This window comes from Nannospalax galili, unplaced genomic scaffold (genome assembly GCF_000622305.1).
Source record: "Nannospalax galili isolate Female #2095 unplaced genomic scaffold, S.galili_v1.0 scaffold227, whole genome shotgun sequence".
Lineage (NCBI taxonomy): Eukaryota > Metazoa > Chordata > Mammalia > Rodentia > Spalacidae > Nannospalax > Nannospalax galili.
In genome coordinates this window covers 7,794,436-7,819,017 of record NW_008360303.1, presented here as the reverse complement: position 1 = coordinate 7,819,017, position 24,582 = coordinate 7,794,436, and the positions used below count along the sequence as shown (strand labels likewise).

The following is a 24,582-nucleotide window of genomic DNA, read 5'->3' as shown; positions in this document are numbered from 1 at the left end:
CTTCTCTTCCCTTTAAATCTTTCTTGTGTTCATATCTATTGATTTTATTTTATGACTCACTGAAATTTAACCAGGGTGGTCTGGGACCAGGGGTTTCGAGCTATCCATTGGAGTCTTGGGGGCTCAGCAGTAGGTACACAGCCGAAGATTATGGTTCCTCCTCTCCCAGAATCTTGTCAGTAGGCAATAACAGTCCTATGAGCCCCTCCCGATTCTATGAGTGATTATTCACAGGACCAGACTAATTGTTAACAGGTCCAGTCTTGAGTCAGTCCAGGGCAGGCAATTGCAGTTGTTGTGAGTTCATCATTGCTATGGTTGTATTTAGTCTAGAGGATAGCATTTCACAGCCCTTCACCCTATCTTCTGACTCTTACATGTATTCCATGCCTTCTTCCACAGTGTTCCCTGAGACAGAGCAGCTATGTAAATGTCTTATTTAGGGCTGAGCCCTCAGCTGTCTATTATTCTCAGCATTTGGGGCAGCTCTGAATCTCTGAATTCACCACCACTCACTACAGAGGCTTCTCTGATTAAGACTGAAAGTGACTTTTGTCTGTGGGTATAAACATAGAGATTTAGAGGGCAACTTGATGCTATGTGAATTTAGTTAAACAACAGTAGTAAGTTCCCCACTTGGGTCCATGAACTCCCCAACATGGGTTGTTAATCAGGAATACAGTACTAGTCATGAGTTCCCACTCACAGAGGCATCCTCAAATCCAGCAGAGGGCATTTGTTTATTGCCACAATAGTTGTGCCACTATTGCACAGATGGGCACATCTTGCTCAGCCGGTTTGGTTTTGGGTTTCTAGGGTTCACCGGTGAGTAAGACAGTGGGTACCTTTTCTCCCTCAGAAGCCTGCATAGCACTCTCTAGTGCTTGGAAAGCTAGCCAGCCCAGCTCCGACTTACTTTCCGTATATCTTGCAACCAAGGCATATGCTGTCTTCAGCAACAGGGTCTAGGAATTTAGTGACCTGCTGCTTCTAGCAGCAGCATTATCTAGTTGTGCAAGGAAATTCTCTTTGATTCTTTCTCTTTCATATTACTGATTTGGGCTATAAGTTAGTAAGTTTCCATGTGGCTTTTTCATACATCCTTTGTTCTGGTTAATCTCTTCAGGAACCTCATCTCCCCAGTCTCCCTACCTTCCTTCCAGCCCAAACCTTACCACTCCCAACATTCCCCCATTTACTTTCCTTTTATGTATGTTCTACTATCCACAGTCCCCCTTAAGGCAACCCTTACCCCATGTTCCTTTGCTAGTTTCCTGGCTTCCACAGGTTCTCCATACTAAACAGTACCTAAGTTTTTAAAATATCATTTCATACAAACAAAAAAATCAAGTCTGTTTTCTAACAATATTAGCAATTCATTTAAGGTATTTAAGATACATGTGCATATATGTAACTCTATTTAGTATAATAGAATCAAAACGTTTCATTTATAAAATACTGAGGTTTACTAATCCACATTTCTCAATCTGTAATAACATCTCAGAGCAATAAAGTAAGTAGGTAGTATACTTTATATTAGTGTATGTAAAATTTAACTCTATAACTTGAGATTACTCTATTCTCCATAAAATCATTGAAAATATACAATTGGAATTATTATAACAAGTAGTATGATGTAATAAATTAAAGAGACACAAATGTAACAAGTTGAAAATATTGCCAAACTCTAGCACAGATTGATTGTAGATTCAATAAGAAAAAGATTTTAAGATTCCCTCACTAGTCTTTGGAAGATTCATAATTAGAATAACTAATGAATATGTTTATAGTAAACTCAGCAATTTATAATGTGCTACTTTAAAACGTATCTTTTATTAACTGCATAAATACTATAGAATTGTTTAAATATTGTTGCTTAAGTTCACCTCAAATTACAATAGATATATAAATTTTACCTGATTTATTTTCTGTATAGTGCCACCAAATATGGACAATGCAATGGGAACAGAGGAAATCACCATTGTCAGAGGCAGTTCGACTTCTATGGCGTGCTTTACAGATGGAACCCCAACTCCTAGTATGTCCTGGCTCAGGGATGGCCAGCCTCTGGGGTTTGATGCCCATCTGACCATCAACACTCAAGGAATGGTCCTTCAGCTTATCAAAGCAAAGACTGAAGATTCCGGAAGGTACACATGCGTTGCCTCAAATGATGCTGGAGAAGTCAGCAAGCACTTTGTCCTGAAAGTCCTAGGTACATAATCTTTCTGATAATTACAGAATATTTGGGAAGTCAGTGGCAGTGAAGGTTTAGTAAATGATTCTTATATATTAAGGGACAAAACATATGAAAACTTTATTGTATTTCTATTACTGTTTTATAATTCACCTAGTTTTATTTTCATCTGAAACAAGTTGAACTTAAATTATTTCTAAGAAATTACTCATTGAAAAAGTATGATAACAAGTTAACATCTGACACTGTATGTGTGGTATGTGTACGTGTGTGCATTTACATATATATGGACACACATAGGTGTGCAGGTACACATGTATGCATGAAGTTGATGTCAGGTGTTTCCCTCATTTGCTCTCTACTTTTTAAAAAGTATTTTTATTTTATGTGTATGAGTGTTTTGTCTATAGGTATTTAAGTCTACTGGTGCATGCAGTGCCTGAGGAGTCCAGAAGAGGGTATAAGATCCCCTGAAACTGGAACTACAGATGGTTGTTGACGCCCTGTAGGTGCTGAGAACCAAACCCAGGTCCTCTGCAAGAGCCACCAGCTTTTAATCTGGGTCCTCTGCATGAATAGCCAGTGTTCTCTAAAAAATTTTTTTATTTATTTTTATGCATATGTATGTATTGCCTGCATGTATATAAGCACACCCCTGTCATGCAATGCTTTCAGCGGTCAGAAGAGGGTGTCAGGTCTCCTGGAACTAGAGTTATGGACAGTTGTCAGCCACTATGTGGGTGCTGGGAACCAAACCTGGGTCCTCTGCAAGAACAGCAAGTACTCTTTAACCACTGAGCCATCTCTCCAGCCCTTTTTTTTTTTTTTGAAGAAGAATCTCTTTCTGTACCTAGAGATCATTCATTCTGCTAGTGTAGATAGCCAACTTGCTCCAGTTGATCCCAGACAGGGATCCCTGTCTCTGCCTCCAAAGGGCTGGGGTTACAGATGGCTGGCATACCTGCCTGGCTTCTACATGGGTTCTGTGGGTCCTAACTCCAGTCCTCATGCATCTGAAGCAAGAGCTTTATCCATTGCACTGCCTTCTTAGCCTCTAATATCTGCCTTCTTAATTTTTTCCAAGAATTTAAAACACATTTGGTAACAGAAATTTGATTTAAAAATAATCAAAAAAGTCTTAAATAATATACTCTAAAGATTAATTATAACAGTCATTTCCAATAGCCTAGTTTTGTTTGCTCTTGTGTACATTTAAAATAAATATTTAAAATATATATTCCAACATTTTACATGCAAAAAATAGCATAAAGAGAAATCTCAGTTTTTTCTTGCACCAAAAATTTTGACTTTGAACAGAAAAAGAAGAAAAGTGAAATGAGCTATTACAATAGCCGAAGATTTGGGAGTTCCTTTTCCTCTGGTGTGATATAGTGGAAACCCATACTCTTTGAACAGTGCAGCTATGCACCCTACTTAGAAGAATAAAAAGAACTTTAAAAATCATTTTTATTGAGAGTGTCACACAATGTATTTTGATCATATTCAGATCTCCTACCCCCATCTCTACCCCCACCTTACTGACCTCCTGCACGCCCACTGACTTCATGTCCTCTATTATTTTTTAGGGGCCTATCAAGTCTAATTTGTGTTCTCCAAATGCTCTTGGGTGAAAGGAATTTTGGCATGAGTCTTGGTTAGGAAGGGCTAGCATATGTTTTCAGAGTGCTCTGTAATCTTTCTCAAAGCACCTATTAAAATTCAATTATTTATATGACTTTAGAAGTTGGCTTCTTTCCTAGTTAAGTTTTATGATGGTAAAGGCAGCATGCATCTTACTTATTGCTGATGTCCAGTGCTTAGTATGATAGCGGACACACCAGCAGTTCTTAGTATGTGTTTGTTGGATTGAGCTGAAACTGAACTAGATAATTCTGAGTTGTACTAATGGAAGTTTAAACTGGAGAGGGAGCCAGAACTATATGTAAATAGACCAAATGAGATACTGTGGTATAACTCAGTCTTCAGAAAGGGAAAGATGATGGTGAAGGCGATTTCCCAGACTATTTAGAGGCAGACAAAACAAAACATGCTTTTGGGAAGGGTATGTTAAAAGATGAGTAGGGTACAAATCCCTACACACCCTACATATCAGTTCATACCATGTGAGTAGCAATAGATGATATGATGTGACCTTGTTCTTCACTGCTCATATATTGTCAACTGTTGAATGTATGCTCTGAGTTGGGTATGTTTCTAGCCATCAATGAACAAATAATTACGAATGTCTATGTGATCCATTGTGTGGCAGCACATAATAACACAGAATAAGAAAGAAGGATGAGGGTTCAGCCCTCAAGTTCTTACATCTGAGGGCAAGGGAGCAAAGAAACTAAAGAAATAATCTTTTGGGGGTAGGGCTGAGGGTCATACAATTAACATAACACGACATTGTGTGGCACGTAAGCTCTAGATTAGATCTCCTCCTGCACAGATCAATCTGAGCCTGGAATGCTGGGACTGTAGAGGTAAGAGAGAGCTGAAGACTTTGCCTCCGCTCTCCTCTAGGGGTAACAGAGCTTAGTTGTCAGTTTGTACTTGCGGAAACCTCATGTGAGTGGGAGAGATGAGACTAAACAGGGAGAAGGCATCCGTGAAGGGTCTTGACAACATTCTAAGGAGTTCAGACCTCATTAAAAGACAAGAAGAATTTAAGCAGGAATATGTTACAACCAAGGTTTCTCTTCCAAAACATCCCTCTCTGGTGAGAGTGAAGAATGGATTGAAGAAGGTACTGTGCTCATAAAAGCCTGAAAATGCAAGGATTTTGTCTTGTATGTGCTAGTGAAGAGAGAGAGGTACAACATTCTATTCCTGTAGGGTTTCAAAGAATCCAGAAGCAAAATCATATAGACAGATGTGTTGCTGAAGCAAATGAAAGAGAAAAGCAATAATGATACTGTTAGGGTGATGTATGAAGACCAGCCCTCCAGGATGAAGAGTTTATAAGATAACACTTCTTTGAAACAGTATTGAAAACTGCCTCAGCAGAAAGATGAGAAGTTTCAGCATTTCAGCATCTGCTGAAAATTAATTCCATTAAACTCTGAAAAGTTCCTTATGTGGAGCCCTGCTACTATTCAGGATGCAAATGTCCCAGCATGAGGAGCTTAATTCTATACACGTGGTGGGAGGTGTTAGGTATATTAGAGTTTTGAAAAAGTACAATGTGGGTAGGACACTGAAAGCAGAAAGAACATCAAACACTGAAACTGTGAGAGTTTAGCTGGGCCTAGACCATCATGAGCAATTTTGAAGTTCACGGGTTAGTATACCTCTCAACCCTCATCAGAGAAGCTGCTTCTTGCAGCAGATGGTGATTAATGCAGAGACCCACAACTGGGAAACGTGCAGAAAATATGAGACTGTGGAGTGCCCAGCTCCAAACAGGAAACCGGTGTTACTCTTCCCCATGAGACTCAAGGATCATCTCAGAAGAAGGGCAGAAAGAGCTAGCAAAACCAGCGTTTGCCACACATGACAGAACCCTTCGCACAGACGAGCTCCCAATGGTTGTGACTATATACATAAGGCTTATACAAGAGCCATCCAACCCAAACCCTAGCACAGGTGGGGGAGGGGCTCATGAAATCCCACTCCTAGTTAAGGAGCTGTTGGTGATTGATGGCTGCAAGATGAAGCAGAGCCAATTTTCTTTCCACACACATATAGGCAGCACTACGTAGACTCCGTGGACTTAAAAACAGAGCACATGAAGTTTTTGGAGGGGAAAAATGGGGGAGGGGTGGGATAGAGAGGTATTGGAGGGAGAAAATGGAAGTGAATCTGAGAAAAACACATTATATGTAATTATGAAACAATGATAGAATAATAATAATAATAATAGTAATAATAATAATAGAAAAATAAAATAAAATAAAGTGTGTATGTTAATCCTGAAAAAGAAATTCTGTTTTTATCCTCTAAAAATGAGAAATCATTACAAATTCTAGTAAGCACAATGGCACAATAGATCTTCACCTTTTAAAGACTGGCCTGGCTATAAACAGAAAACCCATTAGAGTAACTCAAGAATGGATTCAGAAAATCCAGTGTGTTAAGAATTATATCGACTGTTAAAAACAGTGTGGCTACGGTGGCTTCAGTGAAGAACTGGGTTTTTCTCTCTCTTCACTGAAACATGTCCGACCAAGCTGTTCTTTTTCAAGCCTGCTTGAATACAACAGCTTCTTTAATTCAGTCTTCATTCCGTCACTAGAAGGATTTTTTAAAATTAAATCTAGTTGTAGCATTTTACAGCTTAATATTTGCCTTGCCTTTTAATGAGGTCTTAACTTGTTTCTGTGATTCAGGGGTTGAATCCAGGGTCTTGTGCATGTCAGGCAGCACTCTGTCATTGAGTGATATCCTCAACCCTAAGAATATTTGTTTTTCTCATTATTGACATGGTTAGTGGTGGGCATTGTTGCACTGACTGGGCAGTTCAAATGTTTGCAGTTCTCTTGGCCTTTATATCATGACCAATGAAGGTCTGCTCACCTGCAGCAGAATTTAGAACTAGAGCAGAAGTAGGAAAGGCCTATCTTAAGAAATTGCCTCTTAGGGCTGGAGAGAAGGCTAGCAGTTAAGAACACTGGCTGCTCTTGCAGAGGACCTGGGTTCAGTTACCAGAGCCCAGATGGTGGCTAACCATCCATAACTCCAATTCTGGGGGATCTGATGCCCTCTTCTGGCCTCTGCAGGTTTTGCACAACATGGGTGCACTTACATACTTGTAGGCAAAACACCTCATACATATAAAATAAAAATAAATTATTTTTTTTAAAAAAAGAAGTTCTACATACCATTCCATTTAATATCTTCTAAAGAGGTTAAGAAATAAAAACTTTTAGTGTATTTCTAACCATAAGAAAAGTTGGGCCATTTAATAAACATAGCTGAGTAATACTAGGTAAATAAATGGAACCTCTGTATTACACCCTTTCCCCTCAAGGCCTTGGGAACATTATGGAGGAGAAGAATGAAAGAATCTAAGACTCAGAGGTCAGGGAGGACTGGAATGAAGCAGTATCTTCTGGGCATGACAGGGTCATCACACTCGTGATCACAGCAGCGGTGATGGCCTGCCCAAGATCTGAACAAGATTAAGTCAATCAACTTTCCAGTACAGATGTGGGAAAATGTATGAGCCCCTGCCCTTAACTGAGGAGCTATTGACAATTGATGGCTACTAGGGAAGGGAGAGTCAGTTTTCTTTTAGGATATTGTCTCTGGCAAATTGACCATGCTTCAGTGGTGGGCCCATCCCCATGCATCTATTAGCAGTATTAATTGGACTCAATCCATTATATTAAAAATAAAAGGACATGAAGTTGGGAGAGAGATTTGGGGTGATCTTGGAGGAGTTGGAAGGGGACAGTGGGAGTGAATATTATCAAAATATATAGTATGCATGTATAAAGTTCGCAAATAATAAAAGTTATATTTAAAAAGCCAAGATCACAAAGGATGCACACATGGGCATGTACAACCAGAGAGGAAGCTACATTAGCTCAAATAAACAGTATTGTAATTCAGATTGAAGTGATGGGAGAAGAGGAAAATATGTACTCTGGAAATAATTGCAGATTATTCGGACGTAGTTGTGGATTTGGATACATAGAAGTGACGGCTATGAGGGTGTCAGGGATGAATCTTAGTTTATGAATTATGTGACTAAATGGTTGGTGGGTTCATCAAACAAGTGCAAGGAATACTAGAAATGGACTAGGATTCAAGGAAAAAAACAAGCTCTGTCTGGTTGCAGACTAAATTTGAAGTAATTTTTTTTTTTTTTTTGGTCTTTTTGAAGCAGGGTTTCCCTGTAAGCCCCAGCTGTCCTGAAACTCACTATGTAGACCGGGCTGGCCTCAAACTCACAGAGATCCACCTAATTTTTTAACATCCAAATAGAATTCTTGAATTTAGGACTCAAAACTGAGATCTAGACTGGAAATGTAAATTCTGGAGTCCTCGGGGCTGCCCAAGTATAAGACATGGGCCAAACATAGAGTGAAATTGTTCACCTACACCTAAAACATGAAGCACCTGGAGGCTTGACTTTGAACGAGTAGGACCCATGCTGCTAGTGCTGCTTCTGTTGTCAACCGAGTGACTCTAAACTACGGAGGGGGAAAGTAATTCCTAATTAATTTTTGTATCTACATGCATACAGTGACTTGTATGTGGCAAATAATAATTAACTATAGTCAAATGGAGAGCCAAATCAGTGCTTTCATGCAGTACAAGCAGCATGCGATGAAAATGAGGTTAGACACTGTACAGCTAGGTAAAAGAATCAAAAAAGGACCTGAGTTTTACAAAGAAGTTTCATGACATTCATGTAACCTTGATGCTCCTTTAATATGCTCAGCTAGGGAGTGGCATTGACTGTGAAAAACAATAAAGGACGGGACTTGTTGAAGGACAGAAGTATCCTAGTTTGGAATCTAGGTCATATAGAAGTATATTAAAAGTAAATGATGTTGCAATGATAGATTAGGACCACTTGGACTCTTTGGAAACTGTGATTTTAATTCAATAAACAATAATGGAGCTATTATAATCTTTACATCAGGAAACCATAGATTAGTCTTAAAATGCACTTAAAATGTTTATTTTGACACCAGCATGTCAAATGGGTTGAAGTATACAAGAGGTACTGTGGAATATTTATTAAGACGTGTAGACTTTTTAACTGTATTCTAAGAAGAGAACAGATTTATTGTGTTATCTTTTCTCAAATAGGAAAATGAGACCTAAAAAAAATTTCAAGAAGCAGATTTCAGCAATAATTCCAACTGTTATACTAGATGTTGTAATAACTTTTGAATCTTTTAACTTAAAACAGATGTAGAAGTTCAAAAGAAATGTGAAGTGTTTGAATCCTAATTATCATATTAGGTAAATCATGATTTTGAAGATTTGTTCAGTTCCACTAAACTAATAACCATTGGTGCCAGATTCAAATTCAGTCTGATTGCAGATCCTGTGTTATGAGTCAGATTCTAAACTATGTGCCTGACTTCACACAAAAACAAAAACAAAACAAAACCCCTCGGCTAACCCTTGGAGCTGTCCAACATCTGTTTTGACTGCCTTGTGAAATACTAAGCTGAAAGTTTGAACTACGAATTCTTCCTTGAAAATGTAAAAAAACATTGTAAGAAGAATTTAATTCTAAAAGAATTAAATTTGGGGGGTAGTTTGGCCAAGGATCCTTATTATTTATTCCTAGTGTTCTCTGGGGGAAGGTAATTTTAGAAGTATATATAACAAAACAGAAAACTACTCCTACCTAAATATAACAAATGCATTATGTACAGAAATCACCATCTCCAGTGTTTTCAAATAGTGTTAGTGATAAGAACTAATAACATCTGGTAGTGATCATTTTCAGTTCTGTATTCTAATTATTTTACATCATATGAATATAAATTTGAATTGAAATTTCTTTGCAAACTTTTCTAATCAGCAATATCTTATCAAGCAGAACATTTATTTTCATGTCTTTGATTCCATTTAAATAGAACCACCTCACATCAACGGGTCTGAAGAACCTGGGGAGATTTCAGTAATTGTTAATAACCCACTTGAACTTTCCTGCATTGCTTCTGGAATCCCTGCCCCTAAAATTTCCTGGATGAAAGATGGCCGGCCTTTTCTCCAGACAGATCAAGTGCAGACCTTAGAAGGAGAAGCAGTTCTTCGAATTTCTAGTGCTCAGGCAAGTGTCAAAGTTCATACAGCTATTTTATCCTAGCTTGAACTTCTTACTTGCTAATATATGAGAATTATTAAGTATATTACATCTTTGCATTTGAATCTACCACAGATCCTTACAATTTTCCATGGGTAGATGTCTTCTATAATATATATGATTGAGTGGAAACTAGGAGGAGGAAAATGAAGTATCTAATAACAAATTTTGAAGAAAACAAGGCGCCTTCCCATTAACTTAAGCACGTTTTCACGCTCTGAGTGTTAGTATGCTTCCTGACACTCTTGACTATTGCTGTATAGTTCTCTAACTAGCCAGCAGGAAGCAATCCAACATACATTTATATGAGGCCTCGGAGAGCACTTTTGATCTCCAAAATGAACTAATAGAGTGGAAATCTGAAGAATGATCTCAAGCATGATCAGGTTCAGTGAAATGGACTGATTCTTCCAGTTTATGTTTAAAGAAACTCGTCTACAGTATGACCTTGTTGAATAGAAGCGTACCTGGACACCTTGTTACAAACATTTTCTCATATTAGCTAAAGGCAAACTTTATGTTACAAAGATTATTCATCAGTAACCTCATTTGTAATTTGATATGCATATTGGGCATCCAAAGAGATGATGAAACATAAATTTCTTATATTGGTGTCATAGAAAAATACTAAATAACAACAAAAATAGAGTTATACAAATAAAACAACAAAACAAACAAAACAACAAAAATAGAAAATGGAATTCTTGCTACCACTATTATAATCATTCTTGTGAACATAGAATAACAAATTATTTAATTATATTTTTGTATTTTTACTGAGAAAAAAATAAAAGTAAACTGGAAAAAGAAGTGCAGATTTGGAGGTATCCACTATTGACGCTGTGTTCAGTTTAGGGCTGTCTGTTGTGCCCTTGATACTCTTGATGACTCTGCCAAGAAGTATCTTTATTCCCAGTCTACAAATAGAAAGAGGCACAGAGACTCACCACAGTAATGGAGCCAGTAGATCTCAGCACAGTTTACTTTTAGTATCATGGAACACAGACTTGCTTTCTTTTCCCTTCATTTCAAGCATTGCAGTAATCCAGAGATATCATGTTAAACTGTCAAATCATGCACCGTCAAAATCCTTCAAGAGCCTTCTCTCCTTTTCGAGGAAATAAAAGTCATGCAAGATACCATTTGATGTGAAATAACAAAGCCACTGAAAACAGCAATGAGTTGGAAAATGAAAGATGACCAAGTCTCGGGACCGGCCTTGGCTCTACTACTGCTGTCCTCTTGTCCTGGCGTTTTGTACAGCCTCTGCTACGGCACTTACTGCATTAGATTTTACTTATATCAGTGTCATCTTTTGGTGTATCCTGGGCCATATATCATTAAGCCTAGCACACAATATCACTATGCCTAGTACATAATGGATGCTTTGTAAATTCCAAATTGAATGGTACAAATATGGAATATCTTCCATCAAAAACTAAGTCTGTGACTTGCTCCAAGGCAGAGAGCAGGGTGGGATATGTCCATTCCATCACCTAACACCTAGAAAGCTTCATTAGGATACCTTCTCCTCCTTTCTGACCTATAGCACATCTCAACAACTCTGCAATATCTAAATGCATCTAGTAAACTGTAATTTTTCAAACTTGTTATTAGAGACTGTAACTACAAATAGTGATTCTGGATACCCAGAAGGAAATAAGTGTTCAGAAAATATTTCCTGATGGAAGCAAAATTTGAGTAGCCTCAAATGATATTCAAGTTTGGCAAGTGCAGGGGACAATATCAATCTGGAGTCAAGAGTTAATATAGAAGAGTTAGAGGGTTTCAAGATATAAGAAATTCAAAAGTTATCTAGGAAATGATGTGTGTTATATAACTTGTTGGTGTATGTGTACAAGTACTTGTGCATGTCTGTGCACATGTGTGTATGTGTATGTGCATGTGGAAGCCAGAGGTTCACACTGGATATCTTTATTCAATCCCTCTCCACTTTTATTTTTTTCTCTTACTGAAACTGAAACTCATCAGTCTGGCTAAACTGGCTGGCCAGTGAGCTTCAGATATCTCCTTGTCTCTGCCTGCACTCCTTAGCATGGGGTGTACAAGCAGGCATCATTGTGCCTAGAGTTTTACATGAGCTCTGGGGGTCTCTCTCTCTCTGTCTTATGTCTATGTAGTGCAGATGCACATGTCTGTGCATGAGTGTGTAGATACCAGTCACTTGCACACTAGTCACTCTCCACCTCCATCGCCTTGAGACAGGATCTCTCACTAAACCAGAAGTTTGTTCACCTGGATGCCATCTAGCTCCCAGGATCCTTGCCTCTACTGAGATTACAGGCATGTATGTGCAGCCATGCCTGGTTTCTCATGTGGGTGCTGGGTATTTGAACTCATATCCCCATGCCGTCCCAGCCAGTGCTCTTACCCACTGAGCCATCTCCCCAGACCCTCATTTTCTAATTCATGATCAAAGGCCTGTCCAAAATATATTTTAACTGCTTTTCCAAATACTCTAGTCTTAAATTTTTTTTCCAAAGGAACTTTTACAGTCTACCAAGGATCTTTTCCATAACTTATAAAGTTAATTTTGAAGGTAAAAAATTTTTAAAACCCTACTGGGTGTTGTGGTACTTGCCTTTAATTCCAGCACTTGGGAGGGAGAGGCAGACAGATCTCTAAGGGATCAGGGCCAGCCTGGTCTATATAGTGAGTTCTAGGCCAGCTGTGACTACAGAGAGACCTTGTCTCAAAAAAGACTAAAAACGTTTTTTTTTATCTTAATATTCTAGGAATGTTCAAGTAGTAAAATAAGTGAGACAGGGCTTTCTTACTTTTTAAAACTGCATTTTCCACAATAGTAAGGTCGCCTGTTTACCACCATAATGTCTCCAGGCCTGGTATCTACACAATGTCAAGCACATAGATGAAGACCAACTTCCAGAAGAAGCTGGGCATGGGGATTTTCAAAGAACTAGCCTGGGTTTTAGTCAAATAGATTCTGTTTTCAGTCTGACACTATATATAACCAAACAATAGTATATCATCATGTACCTCAAAGAAGATGTTTTGTTTATATGTTGATTTAATAATCAGACTTTATTTTCTTCAGAAAGAATATAATTGAAACTTATGGTCTGTAACTTAAACCCATAAGCATTTATTCCTTCAATAAATATTGTACACCTACTATTTTATGTTTGGTTCTAGGTCTTTTATATACGTACACAGACATACATGCCTCTATATATCTACATTTTCTGATCATCTTAGACCAATTTCTGAAATCCTTTTAAAGGTAATTTTGAACTAACAGACATGCCAGTCAATGCACAGGATCAGGATATTTGTCATAAGTATTAAACAGTCTGTTTCAACTCTGATGCTTCCTTCATGTTATTTTGCCTCTTATGGTATTTTACATTCATTCTAGTGGATATTTATTCTCGTCACCAACACCAGCATGTTAACACTGTATAATTTACTTATTTGGGTTTTGTAGGTGGAGGATACAGGAAGATATACCTGTCTGGCATCCAGTCCTGCAGGGGATGATGATAAAGAATATTTAGTGAGAGTGCATGGTAAATCTTGCAAGAAGTCCTGTATTTGATCCACATACACACATAATTAGGAACTGTATTGGAGATCAGGCAATTTCACAGCATATCCTATGTCTATAAATTGAAAAATATGTATTTTACAGATTTTATTCTAATAGTTGGCAATTTAAGTACTGCTTGGGGGATAGTTCAGTGGACTTTCTTTTATTTATTTGATTTGTTTCTAGACAACCAAATTGTATTTATTGATTTATAATAAGAGAACATAAATTACAATAGTGAAGAAAATAAAAATAATAGTCTCACCATACAAAAATATAATGTCTTTTCAAGTAAATGTTTTGTTACAAAACTGTGATTATAGCCAGGCACAGTAATGTGTACCTCTAATCCCAGCTCCTAAGGAAGTTAAGGCAGGAGGATTGATTGCTTAAGCCTAGAGTCTGAGACTGGCCTGGGCAACGTAGGGAGACCTGGCTATTAAAAAAAAAAGTGATTGTATAGAACATAGAATTTAAGTTGCTTTTTGTCTCACTTAATGGTATGGTAAACATTCTTGTGTTGATAAATATCTCATAACACCATTTTTAGTGATTGAATATTGTCCTATCTTATTCCCTGTTCTGGAGTACATAGGTAATTTTATATTTTTACCAATATTGACAATGTTGCTAGTATAATCTCGTTATTTTGAGAAACCTTTATAATAAACTCATCTGGTTACAGCAACATTCCTGTACACATGCACATGCTTCTAAGGTTTTGAAAATTACTACCTTAATGTATCCTTGAAAATTTATATCAACTAGGCCCTTTCACATATTACTCTTACATATAAATTGGAAAAGCTCTTCATAAAGAAGTTTGCTTGAAATCTAATAGCCCTTTATTTCATTCTCAGAGCCTAAATTATTAGGCAATGCAAATTTTCTGGAATTCAAGGCCCCCTGCTATCCCCACTCACAATTTAGACCAAATTAATTGAAAATAATCTTACGTATGACTCACACAAACATATATTTGTATTCATCAAGAAAACTGTATCCATTTCAGTCTATTGTGATGGGCAGTTGCTGAGTTGGTAATTTCTAATGTTCAGAGAAAAGAATCACCCAGTGTGGAAGCTGGCCAAAAGAGACTGTGCTTCTGTCCCTATCATCTGCCAAACGGTGATAATGATGGATTAATCTACCATTCATGTATTGGTGGAAGGATTTAATTACAGAATTTATGTGAAAGTGCTAAGTAAGGTTTTAAAAATCCAATTTGCTAATTATCTGTGCCACAAATTAAATGAGTAATATTTCAGATTTATGTTTCTTACTTCATATAGTAAATCTAACATTTGTTAAACACTGAAAGGTCAGGTCAGATTACATACCATTTATGAAATGCCCTTGATCTCTTGTTCTCATGCCTAGTCCCCCCTAATATCGCTGGAACTGGTGAACCCCAGGACTTGACTGTGTTAAGGAACAGACAGGTGACACTAGAATGCAAATCAGATGCAGTACCTCCTCCTGTGATCATGTGGCTCAAAGATGGGGAGCGGTTACAGGTAAATCTGCTTGATTCCACAGATTCATTTTTGAGACAAAAGCAGTTGAGGAGTAGTTGACAAGTAGTCAAAACTAAGCCACATCTGGCTACAAATCACTCAGCACTGAAGAGGCGAGCAAAGGGTCCTTTAGTCAGCTACCTTCTCTTTATAGCCTTTGTGTAGTAGTTGATTTGGGTCAAAAGGCAGATATTTAGACTCATGACCCTTGGAAATTAGTCATGGTTGTGTTTCCTGAAGCATGTTAAATTAAAGTCCAATTTGAAATGCTCATCTTCCTTCACCCAAAAGGCAAGAAACCATTAGGGACTCAAAAGAACTGGTCTGCCAAGCCTCCTGGGAGAACCTGTCACTGAATTTCCCTAGTCTGAATTTGGGCTCAGGAGTGACCCCAAATATCTGCAATATTCCTGAATATGGATTTCTGGGATCAGAATCCTAAAGAACATTTGATAAAAAGTTTCCCACGCTTAGCTAATGTCTGTTGTCAGAGCATCATCCCAGCATCCTTAGCAGACGTTTAGGTCCAGATCAAAGCTAACTCTGAAAGCTTTGATTGTCCTCATACCCACAGTTGCAGACTTCCAGCAAAAGTCCTGAGGAGGGCTGAGATCTGCTTGATTTGAGTCATTTGCCTTGCTTTTCCTTGCTGGACAGGATCATTTTCTGGGGAGGGGAGAGGGGTTGGAGGCACAGTGCCCTTGACTTAACTGAAGTCATTGAACAGTTCAAGGGATTTAGATACTACATTTAAAAAAAAAACTGGTCAGATGGCACTCCTTTGGTTTATTCTGGTTACTTTTGATGTTATAAAATAGCATTTTAGGACTGGAGAGATGGCTCATCAGTTAAGAGCACTTGCTGCTCTTACAGAAGATGTAAGTCCATTCCAAACACCCATGTTGGGCAGCTCACAACTGCCTGTAACTCAAACTCCAGGGGATCTGATGCCCTTACCTGGCTTCTGTTGGTACCCACATCACACATACAAACACACACATATACATAAACAAAAATAACTTTTTAAAAATAAATAAATTAGATAATATTTTATTTCCCTAACATTTTCATGATAAATTTTACTTGCTGAATCCAGGCAACACCTCGAGTAAGAATCCTGTCTGGAGGGAGATACTTGCAAGTTAACAATGCAGACCTAGGAGATACAGCCAATTATACCTGCGTTGCCAGCAATGTTGCAGGAAAGACCACCAGAGAATTTATTCTTAATGTACATGGTAAGAAAAATTGCTTATTGTTTCACAATTTGAAAATTTTACCAAGGGCATTCAAAGAGATGATGCTTTTTCATCAGAGCTATTAAATGAATCTTTATGGTTTTACTATTTGCCTATAAAAGGCAACATATAGGATTTGTATTAGACATATATTGCAAATTAGCTCAAATTGAAAAAGCATAGCTAGAGATACATACTCCTTCATAGGAGAATATATACACATGTACATGTAGTTATTAACAGATCCAAATGTTTTGCATCATTCAGGTAAAAGCGATCATTACACAAAATCTCTGAATGACAAATGACCTATCACTTAGTTTGCCTTTATTGGCGGTGGCTTGAGAACATACCATGTATATACACAGCACTATAATTTTTCTTAAATACTGCCAGATTACTTCAGTTTTCTTAAATATGATCTCTACATATCAAAACTTGCCAAAATTGAGGAGGATGTGTAGATTTTTCTCCCATAATGGTCCCTTTGGATTTTAACACATGAAATTTTATAAGATGCTGGGTGACCCACACAACTAATATCTCTAATACTAAAATTAAAATTCAGTCTTTGTATTCCCACATGAACTTGATGATTAATAAAATGCATGTTCTGAGACTTCCATGATTAATCACAGATGTGCTTTTCATTAAAACGGCCCACTTTCTGTTCTTTATTTAAAGTGAAGTTGTTCCAGTGTTAACATTCTTTGACCATTATTTGGCCAAAGAGAAATAAAAAATATCATCTTTAATTTGCATCAGACCAAAGCTGAGTTTTTTTCAAGCCCCTCTCACAGAGAGCCAGATTTTGTATATTGTATCAGGGATTTAAAAGTCCTCCTCCTCATCTACTCTTTATTTTCAAGCACAGAATGTCTTGAGTAAGACCTCAAACTTGAACTTTAATTCTATTTACACTAACCTAGATTAACATAGACAAAATTAATGACTTGACTTAAAGTTCTCCTTATATGAGTTTTAGTGAAGGCTGTGTTATTTAGTATAACTGGATCTACATGTTTCTTTCTTGTTCAGTTCCTCCAAACATCAAGGGTGGCCTTCAGAGTCTTGTCACCCTCTTAAATAAGTCAGTCGTACTGGAATGTTTTGCTGAAGGTGTGCCAACCCCAAGGATAACATGGAGAAAGGATGGGGCTGTGCTGTCTGGAAGTCATGCAAGGTAACAGTCTGGGAAAAGATGACTACTATAATGAAGACATGAAATGCGAATCTTTAAATCCTTTTCTAATGCATTATTTTGATCTTTGTATGATTATAAAAAGTCTTTTCCTCCTAAGATTAATCTAAATTCTTTTAACAAGCACAGTTTCTGTAGCGATTGTAATCCATCAAGACCATGAGCCTGTTTGCTATACGCTTTTGCATCTCCTTTCCTTCCTTGAGAGCACTGTAAATCCGTGTAACCTGAAACAGAAGACTAGCAGCAGATTTCACTGAGCCTTTAAAATTGATCTGAGTCTCAACATAAATATTCAGAAAGGATTGATTTAGGAGAACTTACCTATGATCTTTCGTATAGATACTCCATCTTGGAAAATGGATTCCTTCATATTCAATCAGCACACATCACAGACACCGGACGCTATTTGTGTATGGCGACCAATGTGGCTGGAACAGATCGTAGGAGAATAGATTTACAAGTCCATGGTAAATATATGTTTTACAAACAACATCTAGACTTTGAGTCAAATGTTTCTTGATAACTGGAACTAGTGAGCTCATGAAGAACTTGACCTCAAAGGCTAGTGAAGCATATTACATTGAATTCTGAAGAGAAAAGACCCAAGTCATCTCCCCACTGTGACTAATATTGCCATAGCACAATTTATGACACTGTATTGTCTTAGCTCTATGGCAAGCTAATATTGACAAATTTCAGATCATCAGAAATATTCCAAAATGACGTGCTGCTTGCTGGGTGTGTTTCCCTTTTATTGTTTCAGTTCCTCCATCCATTGCTATGGGTCCTACCAACATAACCGTCACAGTGAATGTCCAAACAACTCTGGCTTGTGAGGTGACTGGGATACCCAAACCATTAATCACCTGGAGAAAAAATGGGCATGTTCTTAATGTGGATCAAAACCAGAATTCATACAGGTAAGGCTAGTTTATTTTAAATATTTTCTATTTTTGTATTTTATTTATTTATTTATTTATCTATTTATGTGTATGAGTGTTTTGCCTGCATGTATGTAAGTGCAACGTGTGTGCAATTCCCATGGCACAGATAGGCAATTCTTAGTAACAATGTGAGTGCTGGGAATTGAACCCAGGTCCTCTCAAAAAGCAGTCAGGGCTCTTAATCTCTGAACGATCTCTCCACTCCCCAACATTTTCTATTTTAATTCACAATTGTAGATATTTGGGGGTGCTACGTGACACTTCAGTAAATTTACACAATGTACAATGGTTAGATTAGGATAACTGACATATCTGTCACTTTATAGACATGCCATTTCTTGTTGTCAAGAACATTCAAAATCCTCTCTATCAGCTATTTTAAAATGTTCATTAATCACCGTCAGCCATATTCCTGCTATGCAGCTGCACCCCTCTCCATTAACCATCTTTACTACACGTCCTTCCCCCACACCATTCACAAAGATCTGGTAACCAGTATTCTGTTCTTTACTTCTGTTAGCTCAACTTTTTATCTTCAGTGTATAAGGAAAAAAAAGCAGAATTTTTTTCTGTGCCTGACATATTTCACTTAGCATAATATAGTTTAGACAATTTAATTGAAAAGTTCCACCTAACATTGAGAAACCAACATTTTAACTCTGTTAATGGGGGTTTCAAATATATAAAGAGCAAAGGATTAACTTGTTTGTAGAAAATATTTTCCCTAAATATGGAATTCATTTTTTTAATTAAAGGTGCAAATTTTCTGTACACAAGCTTTGTGGGTGACTGTCGTTGGTGAGGTCTGTAGGCTTAGATGTTTATCCAGCTTTATTGGTTTACTGCCATCTGTAATTTTTAAAGCGGAAATGGATAGAAACATCATTTGGCATAGACGGCATACTATTCTGTAAATATCAATGCAAGATTTAGTTGTGAGACAAAAATCAAATTTAATGCCTTGAAATATAATTTAAAAATTTGGCTGCTTGGGTAAGGAGAGAACAGCATTTCCTCTGGTTTGTGCATCCTCCAGTTCTCCTGTCTTAGCTCTCCTGCTGTGGGCTTCCTGCCATAGTTCATAATATGGCAGTGTATGATTTTAAAAACTAAACTCTAAGTCACTGACAATTCCTGATGGCTTAAGTGAGCACCATTTCTCCTCTTTTCTTTTTACAATTTTTTATTTCATTTTTTGAAATTTCATATACTATATCTTGATCATATTTAGACCCCCTCCCCTATTTGCACCCCTCTCATAACCCTCCCTGCCAGATTTCATGCACTCTAACATTTCTGTTAAGGCCTGTTGAGCCAAGTTTGTGTCCCCAAATATCCTTTGGTGTGCATCCATCCATTAGATCTAGTGTCACACCCTTGAAGAAAACCAACTCTCCCTCTCCCAATAGTTATAGGTTGTCAATAGTTCCTCAGCTAAGTTTGGGGCTCTTTACCTATTTGCCCATTTTTCTGCTAGGTTTTTGTCTGACTTGAGCTTGTATGGATCTTACCATTGCTGTAAGTTCATATGAGTAACTTCCTAACTATCTGTAAAACTGTGTATCTTTGTGGTCATCTACACCTCTGGCTCTTACAGCCTTTCCAACCCCTCTTCTGCAATGGTCCCTGAGCCTCGGGTGGCAGAGGTTTGATATAGGTGTCCTATTCAGAGATAAGTACTGTGCAGCCTCTTATTCTCTGCACTTTGGCCAGATATGGCTTTCTGGGTTAATTATCATCTTTTGCAAGAGGAAGCTTCACTGGTCACAGTTCAGAGTTCAGAGATGGATTAATATTCTTTCTGACCCCTGTTGCACTGTGTTCCCTGGGTCTTAGGTATAGAGGTTGCATTGTAGGTGTGTAGCTTAGGGCTGGGCACCTCACAGGCATTTGCTCTCTGCATCTGACCAGTTGTAGAACTTTGTGATAGTCTCCATCTGTTGGAAAAAGAAACATCTTTGGTGAGTGGTGAGAGGTACACTTGTCTGTAAATATAAAGATAGCTATTTAGAACACAGTAATAAGTTACATTGGTCTAGGGATGTGACAAAAGTAAGATTTTCTCTAGAACCCATGTGTGTTTGACTGTGTTTACAATACCACACATGAGTTCCCTCCCATTGAGCAGGCCTTAAGTCCAATGAGAGAGCTGTTGATTATCTCCGAGATAAAAGTGGACTACTGTACCAATACTAATAGTTTGCTGGGCCAGTCATCGCTGTGGTCCGCAGGCTTTACAGCTGGGTTGGACCACTGATTGGTTTTTCTCCCTTTGCAGCTTGCATTGTATCCTCTGATACTATGAGAGCTAGTCTTCAGGGAGGAGGCTTTCAGGTCAGTTCCAGCTAGATTGCTTCAAGTCCTGTTTCGGAAGGGTGGCCTGTTTTCAGCAATAAATTCTGGGAGGCAATCAAGGGCTGTGGCAGAAGCCTGTGTTATTTGGGAAATTTCTTGTACTACCCTGACCAACAACTCAAAGGGAGGTTTCCTCTGCTTAGCACTGTTTTCTTGTTATATAGCCTCCAACTATACATGTGTGCGCATGTGCACACACACACACACACAAAAACACACATGTACGCATTATTCATCTCTCCTCTCTCTCCTATGTATAACCCTATTTCTTCCCCAGAGAAAGTATCCTTCATTTTTCCCATTTCCCTCTTGACAACACCTGTCTCCTACTGCCTGTGTCTCTCAAGCTCCTTCCTCCCCTTTACGCGTATGGTTCCTTTCCATTTTCCTGGCTCCTGCAGTCACATCAGGATATATACTCACATCTGACAAGCTAAGATCCACAAATGAACAAGAGCATATGTCACTTGTTTTTTTTTTTTTTTTTTGAGTCTGTATTAGTTTACTTAGCATAAGTAGCATTTCTTGGACCTCAGTTGAATGCACAGACAGTTTCCCATCACAGGAGTTGCCAGAGTACTAAAAACAAATGCTGGCGTAGGGCTACTTGACAAAAATTAATTCTGATATACAAGAAAGTATGAAATTAGGAATGCTTCCATTGAAAGTCTATCATTTCTGTCTTCCTTACCCTTTTAATTTTTGGCATTAGGCCTCAATGATTTAAAAGTTTATCTTACGTGGAAAATGAATAAAAAAATGTCAAACATGTTTCCATTAACCCAAAACATTTCTTTCTTTTCCTTTTTCCATTTTTCTTGTGTATTTGGTGTACATGTGTGTGTATACATGTATTTGCATGTGGGGGGTATATGTGGGGGATGCACCTACCTCTGAGTGGCTGCATGTGGAGGTCTGAGACTGGTATCAAGAATTTTTCTCCATAGCTCTTCTACCTTATTCATTGAGGCAGGGTCTTTCAGTCAAACCCAGATATACAGATACAGATACAGCTATTCTTTCTAACTAGATTGCTCTGAGTTGCCATATCCACTTGACATTCACTTGGGCTTCTTGGGAACTGAACCCAGTCGTTACATTTGTACAGCAAGTGCTTTAACCATTGAGCCAGCTCATTAGCCCCAAACCAATCCATTTCTACTCCAGCATTTCACAGTTAGAAAAACAGATACTTTAATTTAAACTTACTTTAAGTCATGTTTGTGTATTTATTAAGGCTACTAAACATTTGAAGTAATCTATACCATTTTAATTTTTAATTAGAGTTTAAAAAAAAGGTGGCTGAGATATTTATAGATATGCATACTATGTATGCTAAATATACACAGTACATATATCCGATGGGCATATACTATTTGTGCATATAAATATGTGTATGGGTATATCAACACATATACATGGTGCTTCTCTAAGTAGCCATGACATATAAGGAGGGATGTAAAGTAAAGAGTGAATCAGATAGATCTCTACTTGCCCATGTGTCATAGAAGTAATCAGATAACCACCAGCAAGTGTACTGACAAATTTTTCAGATATTTTATGTGAAGCATTTCAGATGGTGCCAAAGGAAATATTATTTTAAAAGTGGCCATCAGAGGCTAGAGAGATGGCTCAGTGATTAAGAACACTTGCTGTTCTTGCATGGACCTGGATTCAGTTTTCAGCATGGCAGCTAACAATCATCAGTTGCTACAATTCCAGATGATCTGACGCCCTCTTCTGGCCTCCACAGGCATTGCATGCACATGGGGCTCTTGACACATGCAGGCAAAATACTCGCACATAATTTTTTTTTAATTTTAAGTGGCTAGCAATATACTATGTCTACTAGGAGAGAAAGTTTGATCTGAATATATGGATTCAGAAAATGCAGGGTTCAATCTTCAGGCACCCCTTCAGTCAGCAACTTCTCATCAATATCATGTGTAGAGCCTTTGCCATATAGTTAAATTTTGATATGCAAAATTTGCATCACATAAACGATGTTAAAGTGAAGGAGGAGCTGTGTCTCCCTCAGTTAATCTTATACCACTGAGCTGTACTAGTTGCAAAAAAACTATAGATGCTTACATACGGGATCTCACATTTGGAATCTCTCTTCTAGGCTTCTTTCGTCAGGTTCACTCATAATTATTTCTCCCTCTGTGGATGACACTGCCAGCTACGAATGCACTGTGACAAGTGAGGCTGGAGAGGACATGAGAACCATAGATCTCACTGTCCAAGGTAAATCTAGCCAAGGAAATGAATGGAATGTCACTATAGTGCTGTTATGTCATCATTCCATGACTGCACCAGAGAGCTTCCCCTTCAGCTTACCTGACACTTTCTGAGTGGGAGGAGGAGATGTGTGAAAAGGCTTTGGGAGTGTGTGGTGTTGGAATGTAAACATGCAGTTTTCTCTTGTTGCTGTTTTAGTTCCTCCTTCCATAGCAGATGAGCCTATGGACTTCCTGGTAACCAAACAGGCCCCAGCAGTCATGACCTGCACTGCTTCAGGAGTTCCAGTTCCCTCAATTCACTGGACCAAAAATGGTATAAAACTGCTTCCCAGGGGAGATGGCTATCGAATTCTGTCCTCAGGTAAGACAAAGTTCTGTGAGTTCACAATCACTGATAGACTAATTATCAATGGGCAGCCTTGCACAGCCTTTTGTCACATTAGAATAAAATGAAAAATGTATTTATACCTAAATGTCAGCATCTGGAATGTAGTTATGGTATGAAGAAAAACTGAGTAAAAGAAGAAATCGAGAATTTAGAAGCAAAATAACACGTAATATATAAAAGTGATCTAAATGTAATAAGCATGATCTCTGGTGTGCATGTAACTATGTACTAAACTTCAGATTTAACAAATTCTCTCCTTACCTGTGAGTCACACATTTTTCTTTGACCCAATAAAATGTTTATTTAAAAACCATTTAGTGCCTGAGGGAGAATTGTACTATTATGAGGCTCTAAAACTACAGGGAGGTTCCTACTTTTAAGGTTTTATAATTTCAAGAAAGGTTGAATGCTAAATATTGTAATTGAGTTTTGGACAGGGCTAATAGTCATCATTTATACAGTTTAGAGTTTTTTGAAAAAATTATGTACTTAAATAAAATTATAGGTGAAAAGCATATCTATGCTGTGCAGAGCACTAGAAAGAAGCTGGAGAAGAAATTCACGTCCTGAGACTTCATGGGTGTGCGCATATTTTTCTGAGAGAATTGTACATTTCCCTAATAGATGAGAAATAATACAATATTAACACTCAACATACAACTTTGCTTTTAAGAAAAATACTCTGGGTATCTCAAATAGATACACAGATTGACTGTGGTTCAGTAATGAAATAGTCGGTGACTACACTGGGGCTTAATCACAAAACACTGTGCTAAGAAAAGAATTTAGAACTTTCTCAGATGTTATGACAGTCAGCAGCTCCATTCCGGGTAACCTGTCTAAGACATGTGAAAACTTTTCCACACAAAGACATGTACAGATTTCACAGAGAGTCGTTCACAATAGCAAAAACTGGAAACAATTCAAATGCTTATCACCTAGTGAGTGAATATAGAAAATGTGGTGTGGTCCACAAAATGGAATTTTGTTTGACAGTGAAAGGGGATAAAATATTACACGTGCCACAGCAGATGAAGCTCAAAGCATTATTCTTACAGTGAGAACAGTCTCTCTCTCTCTCACTCGCTCTCTCTCTCTCTCTCTCTCTCACACACACACACACACACACACACACACACACACACACACAC

At 37.9% G+C, this 24,582-nt stretch overlaps 1 protein-coding gene across 1 annotated transcript in view; it reads left to right on the top strand.

The window, feature by feature from the left end:
- Positions 1-24,582, top strand: part of Hmcn1 (hemicentin 1) — a 492,592-nt gene that overhangs the window by 385,468 nt on the left and 82,542 nt on the right. The window contains exons 68-77 of the mRNA XM_029559235.1: positions 1,937-2,215; positions 9,745-9,941; positions 13,441-13,522; positions 14,923-15,059; positions 16,156-16,297; positions 17,336-17,480; positions 17,841-17,968; positions 18,265-18,421; positions 22,926-23,047; positions 23,240-23,404. Coding sequence (XP_029415095.1) covers positions 1,937-2,215; positions 9,745-9,941; positions 13,441-13,522; positions 14,923-15,059; positions 16,156-16,297; positions 17,336-17,480; positions 17,841-17,968; positions 18,265-18,421; positions 22,926-23,047; positions 23,240-23,404 — 1,554 coding nt within the window. The remainder of the gene's footprint in view (positions 1-1,936; positions 2,216-9,744; positions 9,942-13,440; positions 13,523-14,922; positions 15,060-16,155; positions 16,298-17,335; positions 17,481-17,840; positions 17,969-18,264; positions 18,422-22,925; positions 23,048-23,239; positions 23,405-24,582) is intronic.